Source organism: Thalassophryne amazonica, chromosome 11 (assembly GCF_902500255.1).
Source record: "Thalassophryne amazonica chromosome 11, fThaAma1.1, whole genome shotgun sequence".
NCBI classification, from domain to species: Eukaryota; Metazoa; Chordata; class Actinopteri; order Batrachoidiformes; family Batrachoididae; genus Thalassophryne; species Thalassophryne amazonica.
The window spans coordinates 34,324,302-34,338,344 of record NC_047113.1 but is presented as its reverse complement, the minus strand read 5'-3'; the positions used below and the strand labels follow the sequence as shown (position 1 = coordinate 34,338,344).

Genomic DNA, 14,043 nt, shown 5'->3' with positions numbered 1-14,043 from the left:
ATGTTCGCATTAACCATTTATATTTCAGAAATTTAAAATGTGCATTTATCATTTGTTGAATTTAGAATAGACTATTTTCCAATTATCGTATGGAATTTCACACCTTAAATATTCCCTCCATGCATTCCATTTATAATATGAGTGCTCCACCAAATAATTCATTAATAGATCATAAAAAATTGACATAAACATTAATATAAAATAATATAAACATAAATTGACATATATATATATATTTCTCTTACGAGAAAAGAAAGACAGCCCGAAGGTCTACCGAGAGGCGGGATGGAAGATGGAGCAAACTGGACGGACAACATGGTACGAACTGGAATTCTAATTACTAACGAGCAAAGGACCCTGAGGAAGTGTAGCTGCGGGTGGGCCAAGGTGACAACTTATAGGGGCCTGCGCATCCATCAGGGGAAGATGAAGTGTGGCGGAGTAAGCCAGATGCAATCTTGCACTGCCCCGGCAGATCAGACAAGCAGGAGACAGAGCCTGGTTGAGCACCACGGTGTTGCTGTTTCCGATGTTGCAGACGGCCAGAGGGGAGAAGAGTACCTTTCCCAGCAGCAGGAGCACCAGTTTATCCGGAGCCTATTCCCCATAATGAGCAGTATGAGGATATCCCCCGCAGCGAAACCCCGACAAGAATAAGGAGGGAGAACCCCATTCAACAGCCCAAAGTGAAGTGGCCTAGAGCCAATGACAAAGAGGCATGGAGAGGGTTCGATCATGATCTGTATGTCAGCCTGAAGTCAGTGCGAGGCAATGTGTCCACCAAGCTGAACCTCTTTGGTAACATCATATATGAAGAGGGTAGGGCAAGGTTTGGGGAAAAAGTGGGGAGGAAGAACACGGCCAGTCAATCTAGTGAAGGAGAGGAGGTCCCTTAGGAAGGCTTGGAGGAAAGCTGGAGAAAATGAGAAAGAGGGACTTAAAGTACTGTGGGTCCAAATTCGAAGGAGGCTTATAACCTTGCAGAGAGCGGAGCGGATTCGAAATCGGAGAAGAAGGAAGGAGAGTGAGAGGGCAAGGTTCTTCCGGGATCCTTTTAAGTTTGCCAGGAGCCTCCTCGAAGAGAAAAAGAATGGAAGACTGGAGGCTACAGCACAGGAGCTTGAGGAGCACTTGAAAAGTCAGTGGAGCGATCCTGCGAGGAACATTCCGCTAGGGTCACCAGGATATGTGCCCCGTCCTGCCGAGCCCGAAGTTGAGTTCGATATAACACCACCAAGGTGGGTCGAGATCAGGCAGGTGGTGGACAAGGCGAGATCTACGTCAGCCCCAGGCCTGAATGGCATGCCCTATAGGGTGTATAAAAGCTGCCCGACGGTGCTGAAGTTTCTTTGGAGGTTGATGAGAGTCGCCTGGAAGACCAAAGTTATTCCAACTGAGTGGGCTAGGGCAATAACTATTTTTATCCCAAAAGAACAGGACTCTCGTAGCATCAATCAGTTTAGAGGAATTAGCCTATTGAATGTGGAAGGGAAGATTTTCTTTTCAGTGGTCGCAAAGAGTGACCAGTTATCTCCTACAAAATAACTACATTGACACCAGTTGCCAAAAGGCAGGCATTCCTGGTTTTCCAGGTTGTGTGGAGCATTCAGCTATGATTTGGAACCAGATTCAGTCAGCCAAGCGGGAGAAGCGCGATCTGCACGTTGTCTGGCTGGATCTGGAAAATGCCTATGGTTCGGTCCCTCATCAGCTCATTGCTTTTGCCTTGGAATTTTTTCATATTCCATCTTGTATTCAGAAGCTGGTATCCAATTACTTTAACTCTTTGCAAGTTTATGCCACACAGGGTATTACCACCAATTGGCAACAGCTTGAGAAGGGAATCGCAATGGGATGCTCAATTTCCCCCATCATTTTCACAGCAGCTTTTGAGGTGATTCTGATTGGCAGTAGGCAGATGGGGCGAGGGTTAAAAATGGGGTCAGGACAACGGCTACCAGCTCTGCGAAGTTACATGGGTGATGTAACTAGCCTACTGCAAACAGCATCATGTACTGTTAGGTTTTTAAGGAGGTTTGAAGAACTCCTCAGATGGGCGAGAATGAGGATCAAGCCAGCGAAGTCCCGTAGTTTGTCGATCCGGAAGGGAGTTAGGAACGACCGTATCTCCTTTACAGTGGATGGAGGAATGATCCCATTGTTGGTTGACCAACCAGTCCGCAGTCTGGGAAGGCTGTATACGGCGGAGTTGTCTGACACTCACATGCCTGCCGTCGTTTTGCAGCAGCTTACGGATGGGCTGGAGAGGATTGATAAGTGCCACCTCCCAGGGAAGCTGAAAGTCTGGTGTTATCAGTTCACCCTCTTCCAGCGGTTGATGTGGCCTCTGAAGCTGTGCGAGATCACTTCATCCGTAGTAATGAAGATGGATGCAAAAGCCAATAGCTTTATACGCAAGTGGCTTGGGCTACCTCGAAGCCTCTCCGATGTTGCCCTGTTTGGGAAGACCGTGTTGCAGTTGCCACTGAAGTCTATTAATCTAGGCTACAGGCAAGAGAAGGCCAGGCTTGTTCTGGAGTTGAGAGAGTCAACCGATCCACTCGTAAAAAACAGCAAGGTGCCAGTGTGAACAGGACGCAAGTGGAAGGCTGAGGAGGCTGTTAACCAGGCCATCAGCAGGCTTGAGCATAAAGAAGTGGTGGGTAGGATACAGTCAGGGAGAGCAGGCTTGGGGTGGGGAATAGCCCCCAAGTTTTGGTCCAAGGCTACAAGAAAGGAGAAGAAAGGGTTGGTGATTGAGGAGGTGGTCAGGCATGAGGAGGAAAAATATAAGATCAAGGCCCTCAGCCAGTCGCGGCAAGGGCAATGGACAACGTGGGAAGGAGTTGTCAGTAGGACCATCAAGTGGTCCGATGTGTGGAAGATGCCCCAAGCAAGGCTTAGCTTCCTCATTCGGGCCACGTATGATACCCTCCCCAGCCCAAGCAATGTGAGTCTGTGGTATGGCTTGGAGGAAAGCTGTCAGCTCTGTAATGTCCCAAACCCAAGCCTCCAACATATCCTGTCTAGTTGCAAGACAGCTCTGGCGCAGGATAGGTATAGGTGGCGGCACGATCTGGTTCTGCGGAAGCTGGCAGAAGTCCTTGAAGTGCAGAGAACGGAGGTAATTAAAGAGCTTCCTCCTAAGTCTTGGACTTTTATCAACTTTGTTAGACAAGGGGCTGGAGTCCAACCTGTTGCTCAGAGGACAAGGTCACTGCTAACACCTGGATGTAGCTGGAACTTGAGGGTGGATCTCGATAGGCAGCTCAAGTTCCCCCCAGAGATTGTTACCACCTCTTTGACTCCAGATGTTGTGCTGTGGTCTGCTGATGTTAAGTCTGTGATTTTGGTGGAGCTAACGGTCCCTTGGGAGGGAGGAATGGAGGCTGCCTGTGAAAGGAAGAGAGATAAATACACTGACTTGGTAGCGGAGTGTCGGGAAGCGGGATGGTCCGCAGTTATCTATCCTGTGGAGGTTGGCTGTAGGGGGTTCATCGGAATATCTATTCAGCGCCTCCTTAGGAGATCGGAGTGTTCTGGAATAAGGCTGAAGAGGGCATGTAGGGAGCTGGCAGAGGAGGCGGAAAGAGCCAGCTTCTGGCTGTGGTTGCGTAGGAAGGATAGGTCGTGGGGGAAAGAGGGGTTCTAGGGGTGGCTGCAGGGGGCGGCAGGGAGACGTCCCTGCCGTTGCTCCACCACCGTGAGATGTTCCGGGATTAATGGAGCGAAACATCAATGAAGGGTGGCTCCCGGCTGATGACCCTGCAGTTACCCCACCGGCACTGGTGGAGGTGCGTCAGGTGGAAACGCCAGGCAGTATTTGGTCCCCTGTCAGTTTTGCAAGTTTTCCCTCCTACAAAGAATGGAGAGGTCTGTAATTTTTATAGTAGGTACACTTCAGCTGTGAGAGACAGAATGTAAAATAAATCCATAAAATCACCATTGTATGATTTTTTTTATTTTTTATAATTTTAATAATTTGCATTTTATTGCATAAAACAAGTATTTGAACACCTGCCAACCAGCAAGAATTCTGGCTCTCACAGACCTGTTAATTTTTCTTTAAGAAGCCCTCTTATTCTGCACTCTTTAGCTGTATTAATTGCCCTGTTTGAACTTTTTACCTGTATAAAAGACATCTGTTCACACACTCAATCAATCATACTCCAACCTGTCCACCATAGCCAAGACCAAAGAGCTGTCTAAGGACACCAGGGACAAAACTGTAGACCTGCACAAGGCTGGGATGGACTACAGGACAACAGGCAAGCAGCTTGGTAGAAGACAACAAATGTTATGATTATTTATTAGAAAGTGGAAGAAACACAAGATGACTGTCAATCTCCCTCGATCTGGGATTCCATGCAAGATGTCACTTTGTGGGGTAAGGATGGTTCTGAGAAAGCTCAGAACCACACAGGAGGACCTGGTCAGTGACATGAAGAGAGCTGGGACCACAGTCACAAAGATTACATTAGTAACACATGATGCTGTCATGGTTTAAAATCCTGCAGGGCAACAAGGTTCCCCTGCTCAAGCCAGCACATGTCCAGGCCCGTTTGAAGTTCACCTTGACCATCTGGATGATCCAGAGGAGGCATGGGAGAAGGTCATGTGGTCAGATGAGACCAAAATAGAACTTTTTGGAACCAACTCCACTTACCATGTTTAGAGGATGAGACCAACCCAAAGAAAACCATCCCAACTGTGAAGGGCCTTGCCTTACAATATAAAGCGCCTTGGGGCAACTGTTTGTTGTGATTTGGCGCTATATAAAAAAAATTGATTGATTGATTGATTGATTGAAGCATGGGGGTGGAAACATCATACTCTGGGGGTGCTCTTCTGCAAAGGGGACAGGACGACTGCACCGTATTGAAGGGAGGATGGATGGGGTCATGTATTGTGAGATTTTGGCAAACAACCTCCTTCCCTCAGTAAGAGCATTGAAGATGAGTCATGGCTGGGTCTTCCAGCATGACAATGACCCCAAACACACAGCCAGGGCACCTAAGGAGGGGCTCTGTAAGAAGCATTTCAAGGTCCTGGAGTGGCCTGGCCAGTCTGCAGACCTGAACTCAATAGAAAATCTTTGGAGGGAGCTGAAACTCCAAACCTGAAAGATTTGTAGAAGATCTGTATGGAGGAGTGGACCAAAATCCCTGTTGCAGCATGTGAAAACTTGGTCAAGAACTGCAGGAAATGTCTGACCTCTATAATGGCAGACAAATGTTTCTGTACCAATTGTTAAGCTCTGTTTTTCTCGGGGGTCAAATACTTTATTTTATGCAATAAAATGCAAATTAATTATTTAAAAATCATGCAATGTGATTTACTGGATTTTTTTTTTTTTTTTTTTTTTTTTAGATTCTGTCTCTCACAATTGAAGTGTACCTAAGATAAAAATTACAGACCTCTCCATTCTTTGTAGGTGGGAAAACCTGCAAAACTGACAGGGGGTCAAATACTTATTTTCCCCACTATCTTTTGTTGCCACTGTCCCAGCTTTTTTGAAATGTGTTGAAGGCATCAATTTCAAAATGAGCAGATATTTGCACAAAAACATCTATCAGTTTGAACATTAAATATCTTGTCTTTGTGGTGTATTCAATTAAATATAGCAGGGGTGGCCAAGTTCGGTCCTCGAGAGCCAACTTCTTGACACTCTTAGTTGTCTCCCTTCTCCAACACACCTGAATCCAATGAAAGGCTCATTAAAAGTCTGCTGATGAATCTTTCATTGGATTCAGGTGTGTTGGAGCAGGGAGACAACTAAGAGTGTCAGGAAGGTGGCTCTCGAGGACCGAACCTGGCCACCCCTGGAATATAGGTTGAAGAGGATTTGCAAATCATTGTATTCTGTTTTAATTTACATTTCATACAACGTCCCAACTTCATTGCACTTGGGGTTGTATGAACAGGTCTCTGGAAAATCTTGCAGCTCCTCAGTTGGCCATTTGAGGCTGACGCCAGTACACAGAGCTGCAGTGTTTATTGACCGACAACAATCGTACATTTTACACCATTTTTATACTGCTTTCAATAATGGCCACAGTTTCTTTCTACACATTCAAAATCATCTGTCTTTCTTGTGGTTGTCCTCTCACAGTTCCTGATGCATTCACTGTCACTCATAAATCTGTCACTTCCTCCCAAGCAACACACACATACTCTTTATAAATATGTGTGGAAAAAAGTTGGCCTTTTTGTCACTATTCACCTCAAGTGTGCGTCAACTGATCCGCCTTGGAGCTGCAGTAACGGCCAGAAACTTCAAGTTGTGGCATTTTCAACATAAAGCTCTCAGAAAAGTCTCTCCCCCACACACACACACAAAACAAAATCACCAACAACAGCAAAAAAAAAAAAAAAGAAGCACAATGGGGGGGGGGGGGGAATATGTTGCTCTTCTCTGCAAAATAGCATTTCACCTCCACAAGAAATGGTTTCACATTCTCATATTGAGGCGTGAGATCTTGTCACACACCCCTAGAAAATGCTGTACTTAAAACTGTTTCAAGCAACACAAAAACACATGCAACTAAGTGAAGTGTTTAAACTCAGATGATCCTTTTGTAGATGGTTAGGTTAGATCTTGCTTGTGTGAAGCGCCTTGAGGCAACTTTGTTGTGATTTGGCACAATGAAAATAAATTGAAAATAGATGTGATATTTGCATAGTTTCATTCCTGTTAAACGTTACTTTTGTGCGATACTTCAGGTGGTTTGTGGCTCGAAGTATTTGGTGAAGAGAGAGACTGCTCGAGACCACGTTGACCTGCTGCTCTCCTCCCGCTACTGGCCTCCCGTCTACATTAGTGACTGCGCTCGGAAAGTCGCGCTTTGTGCTGACATTCAGTACCCAGAACTGGCGAGCCAGATGTGGGGCAGAAACCAAGGCTGTTTCTCTAACCCCTTTGAAAATCCAGAGGTAGGCAATTTATCTCCTAACAAACCCAAACATGTGCAATTAATAAAAAAAAATAATAATAAAGTGTGCTAAAAATTACAGTACCAGTTTAGCCTTTTCTGATTTGATGTACACTTTTGTTTTAAATGTTCAGTAATACTCTGCTTCCTTTTTTTTTTTTATCAGTTTGTGTCATGTGCTGAGCTTCAAGACCAGCCGAATAGCGCTGACATGTCCTTAATGGAGGAGAACCAGCAGGTTCACCCCATCACCAAATCTTCTTCTTGTTGGATGGTGCACCCTCCTGGAGTAACACCAGCCCAAGAGCACCACTCTATGGTTCTCTGCAGCGAGCTGGAGCCTTATGTCAGCCTGGTGGCTGAACTGGACAAAGAGGGCGAGGCAAGAGTACAACATGGCGAGCAGTGTGAAGGAGGTGACCGTGACTCCACGGAGAAATTGGAGGTTTTCTCTTCTGCGAGGCACAAACTGCAGCAGCCGATGGTTTTCAACAACACAGCTTATTATTACCTTTACAATCGTCTGATAGATTTTCTTTGCAGCAGAGACATTGTGAGCCACCAGATCAATGAAGTGCTGAAGGCATGTCAGCCTGGAGAGGTGGTGATCAGGGATGCTCTGTACCGGCTGGGAGTGGCACAGATCAAAACGGAGAAAGAGGAGGATTAAAGAAATGGCAGGGAGGGACATGTGCAAGAAGGATGTGCCAAAACTGTTTGAGTCAGCGCTACCTGAATAAAAAGCTGAGGATTGACGAGTTGCTGGAGCAACAGGAAGGCAGAAGGAAGAACTGAATGTAAAGATGGTTTCACACAGAGGTGTGTTCAGATAATAAGAGAGACAGGTGCTCCAAGAAGACTGAAAAATACAGTAAAAAGAAATCATCTGGAGCAGAATAACATTTCAGTCATAGAGAGCCGTGTAACACTACATTCAAAGAATTTGAAATATGAGATAGAAATGGAGGTTGGTTGAACAGGAAGGTGGACAGTGGCAAAGTAACTCGAAGATTGCTGGTACTTTTGATAGTCTGCTTTTACAGGCAGATAGACATAAGATTTATTGTTGTCCAACAAAATATGGATAAACGTTGTGGTGAAGAAAGAAAATTGGAAGTCGTGTGAATCCTTCAGATAGCTGTGATAAAAGGAGCTGAACCAGGATTTTACCAGGTGAACTACGTTTCAACGCTAACCCGTGGGCACAGACTTAATAATAGGAAATACATAATGGGAAAAACAAGCCAAGATCCAGACAGCGGAAATGAGTTTCTGTTGCCAGGTGATGGGAGTCACCCTTTGAAGCTGACTGAGGCACATTTACATTTGTAAGAAGCCTGGAGAAGAACAAATGCTCCTGGTTCACTGGAAGTAGACTGTTTAGGAGGATCAGTTCATCTGGTTCAGGTGTCTTCTGGATGACTCCCTCTAGAGGTTTTCTAGGCATCTACTGCTGAAAGCATTATGTGTCCCTTCTAACTTGGGAATGTATTGGCATCTCTGTGGAGTAGTTGGAGGATGTAGTTGAGAGAAAAAAATGTCTTGGCACCTTATTGCCACTGTGACCCCAAGTTAGCTGTGAAAAAATATATCGTGTAAGAATATACCCAAATGTTTACAGTTAACTATGGTTTAAATGGTATATTTATTCTGCATTTTATTTTCTAGCAAGATAACTGATTTATATTTTACTCTCTTGTCTCACATGTTGCCTTGTGCACTGAAAGCTGCTTTTGAAAAGCAACAGTAAAGTATTTATTGATTATGCTGTATAATAATGTGTTGTCAGGGCATTTGTGATTACATTATTTGCTTTATGAATATGTTAAAGAACATGTGGTTAGTGGTCTTGAGTGTTGCTGGCTAATCAGCAGCCAGTGTGACAATAACAAAGTAGATCTGTCAATGTTCCATAAAAAGCTTCCAATTATTATTTATTCACTAATGCTAATAAAAATAATAAATATGCCAAATGGAAGCTCTGTTTAAGCACTGAAGTCAGTTTGTCAACAAAATATCAATAAATGGATGGAATTTTGTCATCCTTATGATAGAACATGAGGAAAAATACACTGGTGTGGTTCTCAGGTGGTAAATAATATTTATTATGAAGTGGTCCAGAAGTGAGTTTTGTTTTTTTCCACTGTCTATTTGTAGACAGTGAATCACTATGGATTTAGACCATTTTTAACCAACCTTTTCAATAGTGATCCTGTACATTGAGTAAATTGTAGGAAATGATCATTTTGAAGCCAAAGTAGCAAAGCACGTCAACATTTATCATTTAAACCATGGCAATGAAAACTCCGTTGAAAACTGGCCTAAATATGAACATTTATTCAAGGTCTATTAATAGACATTGTATAAACTTTCATTTTTAAACGGGTTTTCAATGTATTTGCACCAAAACCGCTTTTTAAATATCTATTCTCCATTAAAATGTGCCCTTCTGGAAGTTAGAATTAATGACCATAACATTTTTTGTTAAAAATAGCAACACATAAATTAAACTTTGAAACATCTCTCTAAACATCTCTCTGACTGAGAGAAATTACAACACCATCAAAGAATACATTCTCAATCATAATAGCACCAAATAATATACCAAAGGACCAAAAAAAAAGAAAAGGATGCAATAAAATTATTTAAGCAACCATTTAAATACAACATGAACAATGTCTTTGAATTACCCCCATTTGGAATAGTTTTCCTGAATCTTAAATCTTTACATAAATTTACCAAGAAATAATAAAATCAACACTTGAGATATGTATGAACAGTGCTACTTGTCTTATGCCACACACCAATTTTTAGAATTAGATTTTAAAAACTTCTAAATACAACAATATCCAGCAATACAACATGTCCAGATACAAACTATTTGAATTTCAGACGTGTATGTGTACTCATACAAACATATTAAATGGTCACATTGTAATTTGTAAATAATTAGTGTAATTTATAATGCGGCTTATAAAATGATTGTCATGGCAATCAGGTAAACACTCAATGTTGAGAAATGGGCTTTAGTTAATTCAATAAAAGTATCAATTTATTTTAATTTTAACTTCTTTTATTTAGAAGGCATTTTTAAACATATTTGCAATAGAAAAGTAAAGCTTATGAATTAATTTTGAGTGTATATTCAGAATCGAATTTATTGCCAAGTACTGACATACAAGGAATGTGATCTGGTGTCTTTGGAACATAAACAAAAAATGAAAATACTTCTCTAAGAAGTAATTAGTGCATAAATGACAGTAAAAAGAAAAGTTTAAAAAAAATATGCAACCAGTTATTGTTGACACCGCCACCTCTGCACACCTTGTACATGGCCCAGTCCAGAACAACTGGTTAAAAATATGATGCATATTATGTGTCACCTTCGGTCATTATTTTAGGAAGGTGACGATGTTATTTATATGAAAAATTTTAAAGAAAAATATATTTTATTTTTCTTAACATATAAACAGCATCCGCGGGGAGATGCTCCAGCACCTCATGACCCTGAACTGGAACAAGCGGGTTTAGAAAATAGATGGAAGACATCCTCTGTTCTGCATTCTTCAGTGTGATCTTCATTTAATCAAGGGGTTTTTTTTCTCTTTGGAACGTTCTATGCCTCCACCATTCTTTTGACGTCCAGCAATTTTCAGAGAATCACCTCCCAGGGAAATAAATATAAATAATACATTTTGCCACCTTCTGCATGTTCTGCAGACAAATTACAACAGCCAAAAGCCAGAGTTTACTTGGTGTGGATCAGACAAACACACAGACGGAATCTGACTTCATGCTGTGCTCCAGACATTAAATATATTTATAAACTAGAAGCACTCAGAGAGTGCAAACCTCCGCCAAGGCCATGGGGTTACTGACGCCATAACATCTACACGCCGTGGAATCATTGAACCTAAAAAAGTCTAACAATGATGTTTGCTAGTAAAAAAATTTTAATCTGCTGTGACTGGATAGTATGTATCCTTAGCGCTTGGCATCACAGTTTATTGCAACTTGCACCTTTCCCAGAAGCTACTGTCATCTGAGCACTGATATTGATATTGCATGTGCTTATAGACAAAAACAAATTAGACAAAATTCAATTTATTATTCAACTAAACTGCAAATATATGAATTTTTTAACATTTATAAAACACTTCTCTAAATAAATAACAGTAAATTCTGAAATAGAACTATTCTTTAAGTGTTGCATGTGCTACACAAGGCCATAGGATCACTGACCCTAAAGAGATTCCCTCCTTGGCACAGTGACCTATTCAACAATTCAGTGTTACAACCAAAATTATGATACATACACTTTTCTTTCCTTTTATATTTGACATCCTTGACCATGAAAACATACCACTAGAACTTGGAATCACTTTTATGGGTGATTCTTAGAGTACGGGCACTTAATACGTCCTTTGATCATATTGTATGAAAAACAGAAAAAAGGGGAAATTTCACACTTTTGTAGTCATCTTTACAATGAAAGTGTGTTAAGAAATTTGTTCTAGTAGTCTATGATGACTTTTTCACCTTTTTTCAGCATCATTATATGCAAATATTGCCATTTTGTGCTTGTCCCACACCCAGACTTTTGATCTTCAATGATAAAAATGAATGGTAAAGAAACATTTTTCTAATGTTTTAAAATCTCTGAATAAAATATCAGTAAAATAATCAAAACATAATTGGGGTATTCAATGTCATACAACTGTTGTGATTTTTTTTTAAACAAAATGTAGTTGTCCCACACTATTGCTGTAATTTCCACCACAACACTGTAATATCCCTAAACAGTTTGTATGAAAGATTGTTTGGGTAGTTTCTATGGAGATAAACAGTGACATCAGAGCACATGTATATAGCGCCAAATCACAACAAACAATTGTCCCAAGGCACTTTATATTGTAAGGCAATGGTGTGGTGGAAATTACATTTACAAGGCCAATAGTGCCCGTAGTTAAAGAATCACCCATATGTCTTTATTAGTTCAAAAGTTATTGTATAAAAACGATTTTTCGGTAATGGCAGTTTTCTTCTGGATGTAGCTCCATAACATTTGAAGCTAAATCAAATCTGATGACACCTTACTAAATCAGTACAGATTCAGCTACAATTTGGTGTTAGTTGTGCATCTCTAGCTTCATTTGTCACCTCACACTGACACATTTTCTATTTTCCTTATATTTTTGCATATTCTGGATCACCAGATCCGGAATCCGGATCCGATCATCACCAAACTTTGTTGTTTGATAGAACATTTGACTATGTTACACCCTAATTTTTTTCAAGCCTTTCTGCCTTGTTTTTGTGGAGTTAGAAACTAGAATGTCAAAATTCCCCCTATCCCGCAATGGTGAAGAATCCTTCAAAAAATTCCTGGATCCGGATCGTGATCCGGATCACCAGTAAAATTTAATCACTTGTTCCTCTTGTCATTTCCAACCACTCCACAACATTTCATCAAAATCCGTTCAAAACGTTTTGAGTTATCCTGCTGACAGACAGACAGACAAACTCGACCGAAACATAACCTCCTTGGCGGAGGTAACAAATATTGTCATCTCGATGGACTGAATGTTGGACATAACACCTTTAATATAAACAAACCACTAGTGTCTTATGTTGTATCCTCCTGCTCTTAATTGAACTTGCATCTTGTGGAAACAATGCAGCTCCCACTTCCCTTCAATCTTTTACAGGCCAGGGTAGAAAGAAATGAGAAATAGATGTGCTCAAGTGTGTTGAAGCCATTGGACATCAAAAGTGTCAAGGCCTCTTTAGACTTCATAACTTTTCTGGTGCTGGGAGGAAGGTTTGTTGGGATATCCAGAAGATGTGGGTCAACGCCTTCTTGAAGCTTGATGATGATTCTGCCATTATCTGCTTCAAAGAACTTGGTGAAGGTTCCATTCCAACTGAGCTTAGCAATGGAAAACGTCCAACACAGGTGAAGGCACTAGAACCTTTCATATGTCACGTTTACTGTTCATCAGGTCCAACAACCCTGCCATTTCTCAGATGGGAACTTTTTCGATTAAAGTACGTGGAATGTGAGATGTTTCCTCCAACCCTTGCCACATTACTGCCTCATATCCTCTGTGCCACTTACAATGCGGGATAAATGCAAGACCAACTGCCCTGTGCTTCCTCCTATTGAAGAGAATGGATGGTATTCGGAGAATAGAGGATATCTTCCAGTCAAGTGTCTTGCACTTCCTGCACCACGGACAGTACTTGGTGACTGTAGAGTAGGATGTAACGGGCAATGCAGCCGCTCCAACAGCGACTGGCCGTGCACTCTTCTCTGCAAATGCTGTAGTGGAGACTGTGCAAACCGAACAAGGGAGGATATTCCAGATAGTGACAGTGATTGATTTTAACTTTCCTCTTCTCATGGTAACCACCAAGTAGGTGGTTTTCCTTTATTCTTGATTTTATTTTGTTGTCTGTTTATAACTGGAAAAATGTATCCAAATGATAATTTAAAATAGACAGCGATATGTGTCTTGAACAAATATTTGTGAACATAGTACCACATGTTTGTGATCTTTCTCGGGGTGGGACCTTATTAACATAACAAAATGCATTTTTTTTCAAATGATTTTGCTTGTTAACCCTCTCAGGCTCAAATTAATTTTTAGTAACAGGAAAAAATCAGATATTTAGCTGTTGCAAATCTGCAGCGCCTGCCTTGAGAGGGTTAAGAATATTATCAAATTTGTCATCTTTCTGATTCATCCATGCATTTATAGTCTACTAGTTGATATTTGAGAATAATTTTATTGTCATCTGAAGGTGATGGGCATCATATGTTGTTTTAGTCAGTTATTAATTCAATAAAATACTAAAATAGGCTCTTTTTTTTTTTTACCTTTAACTGCCTAAAAAATCATTTATGGCATTTGATATGCTCCTCAATTATTCCACTACATAATAACACACAGTAATAAGATTCCCACTTATTGCAAGAATATAGTACAAAAGGAAGACGTAGGAGGAACATTTTTATGATTTAATTTAATTGAGAATGAATCCCTGTACATCTGACAACTTTTTAGTGAAATGTACAAAAAAAAAAAAAAAAAAAAAATAGAGAGGAAGA

General features: G+C 41.1%; 1 protein-coding gene across 3 annotated transcripts in view; it reads left to right on the top strand.

The window, feature by feature from the left end:
- The window catches only part of hmgxb3 (HMG box domain containing 3), a 53,804-nt gene extending 45,663 nt beyond the window's left edge, over positions 1–8,141 (top strand). For all 3 annotated transcript variants that reach the window (XM_034181253.1, XM_034181255.1, XM_034181254.1), the window contains exons 20-21: positions 6,724–6,933; positions 7,099–8,141. In XM_034181253.1, the coding sequence (XP_034037144.1) occupies positions 6,724–6,933; positions 7,099–7,602 (714 nt within the window). In that variant the 3' untranslated portion in view covers positions 7,603–8,141. The remainder of the gene's footprint in view (positions 1–6,723; positions 6,934–7,098) is intronic.
- Positions 8,142–14,043: the final 5,902 nt, after the last annotated feature.